A 3,471-nucleotide genomic window follows, 5' to 3' on the forward strand; every position below is an offset into this window, starting at 1 on the left:
CTATTTGTTTAGCCCAGTGAAACTATGGAAATATTTAGAACAGATACAGTTACATAGAGTAAGGAATGTATTTCTATTTCAGGTGTATGCCCTTACAACCTCTATCAGAGTTTTAATGATTTCCTTTTTTTCTTTTCTTTTCTTTTTTTAGACAGAGAGAGAAGAGGGGCAGAGAGAGGGAGAGAGAGAATCTTAAGCAGGGGGCCTGATCTCAGAACCCTGAAATCATGACCTGAGCAGAAACCAAGAATCGGACACTCAATCGCATGAGCCACCTAGTCACCCAGAATGCTTATGATATTAACAAATTTTTAGGAAAAGATCTTTGAGTATTACACTTAGAGTCAGTTTGAAGTCAATAAGAACATTACCTTCTTCCATCTCACATGAACATTTTAAATAATTTCTTAATTAATCTCATTAACTAATAAATAAAGAAATAACATTAAATTATCAACCTATAATGAAAATTCTTGACTTTTTCCCTACTTTAAAGAAAATGACAAAAATATGAAAAATCTTTTTTTTTTTACATAATCATTGCTGTTTTAAACTCTATCTCTTTGATTATAAGTTGAATGGAAAAAACTTATTTCTTAAATAAATTCAGATTGGTGATTCTTTTCAGTTCACAAAGTAAAAAGGCATAAATAATTAATTATATGTTTTAAACCAGATTCATTTACAGTGTAGCCTCATTTACATTATGGAAATTACTTCCAAGTTTTTAATCATTTGACTATTTTTCCTTATTTTTGAGTTGTGAAATCTATATTTGATACACATTTAGATGCATTTTAATGGGAAGTAGGAAAAAAGACAAATATGATATTGTAAACCCAATGCCATTTTACCTTTGAAGACTGGAAGTTATTTTTATTTTCAGTCTACTACACCATTCATGATTTGCTCAAATCTTGAGTTTCCAAAATATAAGGACTCCGAAGGAATCTTAAAAGAAATGCACATTTTCCCTAGGTAGAGTTCTTCACCCATTCTTCTATCTCTATTTTACACATTTTCTAAAAGATTAACATTTAAGAGCTATCAATTTATACACTTATATATTTGCTATCAGTAAGCTGATCTCATATATATCCATGCATCTTAATACATTTTACATGTATGCCAAAACAAGCCAGCCTCTTCAAGAATGCATGTTATGAAGATTGAGTCATGAGATTATTGATTCAGACCCCCAACAATACAAGAGGGAAGAGGACTATGAATTACAGTAGTTGGAGAAATCCTTTAAGGACATGGAATGCTTGCCAAGTTTGCTCTCAGAAGCTTATGGACAGAGTTCCACAAAGCAATAAAGATCAGCTCTATCCAGTAGCATACGTACGAGTATTTTTCCTAATTTGGTGAAAAGAATGAGAAGGATGAAGATGAGTTGTTGCTACAGATTAGAAAAGGTAACGGTGTCTTCTCTCTTCGAGATCCTCATGAATGAAATTCCACATGGTTTCAAGTACAGACTAGGCTTTATTACTTTCCCAAATGGCAGTTATCTGACCTCACATTAATTATTAAGGGAATGTGGTTTTACCATCAGTAGGAAATGCCCTTACAAAAAAAAAAGTTTTGCCTTGCTGATATTTATCAAATCCAGAAAAGATAAAAGAAATTCCTGTAAAGCAGATCAGTGAAACATTTATTCTACACAGTAAAAGACATAAATTTCTGTAAGACTTAAATTAAGATTGTCAGTTGAGTAGTCATTAGAGATATGTAAAAAAGTGATAGAAGTTCTTCTGAGAAGCAGGAAACAGAGTTGTCTGTTGACAAATTAATGAAAAGAAAAGGGTGATGATGCTTTGGAATGACTCTCAATCAAACTACCAACCAGTCTGAAAACATCACTTAAGGTTAGAAACCAATTGTAATGTCTATATTGATCAAGGCAACCACACCAAGTGGTAATAAAATTGTGCCTCCAGGGTTGAATATACCCTGTGTGTTTGGATGACTTCTTTGTAGATATTCCTTGCAAGTTCAACTTCTCTGGACAACTGTAAATATTACTTCTCTAGTCAGAAATAATAACGAAATGTGATGAATGACTCTACTATCAGAACTTCAAACTTGGGCTTGATTACTATTGATTACTATTTTTGATACTTACGAATCTTTCAAGTAATGGCATGTCCTGGAAGTCTTAGTTTTTCAGTGGCTTTATTTTTAACTTCCTTAAATAAATATATTCCTTCCCTCTCCCTGCCTGAACTTTTCTACATGTAAACCACTCGTGTCTATGTAATCCAAAGCGTTTTACTCTCTCTTCATGGAGAACCACTTCTGAATCCTGCCACGGATCTGCTGGGTCTTCACACTGTAGATGATGGGGTTCATCAGGGGTGGGAAGATGATGTAGATGTTGCCCATGAGGACATGGACCACAGGAGAGAGGTGTTTCCCGAAACGGTGCACCATGGTGAGACCAATAATTGGGATATAGAAAACCAGGACAGCACAGATGTGGGAGACACAGGTCTGTAAGGATTTTAGCCGCTCCTCCCGGGATGCAATTGACAAGACAGAATGCAGGATCAGAATGTAGGATACAAGAATTAACATGGAGTCAAACAAAAGAGTACAAATCACCAGAGCCAAGGCATAGAAACTGTTGAAACGGATGTCAGAACATGCTAGTCTCAGTAGGTCTTGGTGAAGGCAGAAAGAGTGAGAGAGGATGTGGGAACGGCAATAGTGGAAAAACTTTAGGCGGATTATGGGAGCAAGGATGAACGCAAAACTCCTAACCAAAATTCCCAGCCCAATCTTAATGATCCTGGCACTGGTTAGTATGGACGTATACCTCAGAGGATTACAGATTGCTGTAAAGCGATCAAAAGCCATGGCGAGAAGGACTCCAGACTCTGTGAGGGACAGACCATGGATGAAGTAAGTTTGGGCAATGCAGGCATCCAGGCTGACTTCCTGGCTGAGTCCCCACAAGATCCCCAGCACTGTACGCACTGTGGACAGCCCCATGCACAGGTCAGTGAGGGCCAGCATGGCCAGGAAGTAGAACATGGGTTCATGCAGGCTCGGCTCCGTCCGGATCACATGCAGCACCAGGCAGTTCCCTGAGAGTACCATAGCATAGATACAGGAGAAGGGGATGGAGAGCCAGGGATATTCCCGTTCCAGGCCAGGGAAGCCTGTTAGGAGAAAGCTTGAGGAATTGGTGTCATAAGCAGGAAAAGCAGGCATGGGTAATGTGAAGTATTCTCTCTATGAGTCAGCACTGTGTCCATTTGGTAGGTAACTTTCATACAACTTGTTTTCTCATACAGGATCAATCTGAGCAAAAGTGGTGTATGCATGTAATACAGAATTCTTTACACTAAAAAGTCACATTTACTGTTGTTCACATCTGTTATCCAAGTACATCTCCACTCTGAGGAATCTTGTTTTATTTCTACTTAGTAAAACATTGAGGGTAGACAAAAGAAAAAGTGGTCT

At 37.5% G+C, this 3,471-nt stretch overlaps 1 protein-coding gene across 1 annotated transcript; it reads right to left on the reverse strand.

Annotated features, from left to right (window-relative positions):
• Nucleotides 1-2,274: 2,274 nt before the first annotated feature.
• Nucleotides 2,275-3,219, reverse strand: LOC113269428 (olfactory receptor 51V1-like). Its single transcript, XM_026518317.2, has one exon. It carries the CDS (start codon nucleotides 3,217-3,219, stop codon nucleotides 2,275-2,277), a length of 945 nt encoding a protein of 314 aa, XP_026374102.2.
• Nucleotides 3,220-3,471: the final 252 nt, after the last annotated feature.

This window comes from Ursus arctos, unplaced genomic scaffold (assembly GCF_023065955.2).
Source record: "Ursus arctos isolate Adak ecotype North America unplaced genomic scaffold, UrsArc2.0 scaffold_22, whole genome shotgun sequence".
In the NCBI taxonomy this organism is placed as follows: Eukaryota; Metazoa; Chordata; class Mammalia; order Carnivora; family Ursidae; genus Ursus; species Ursus arctos.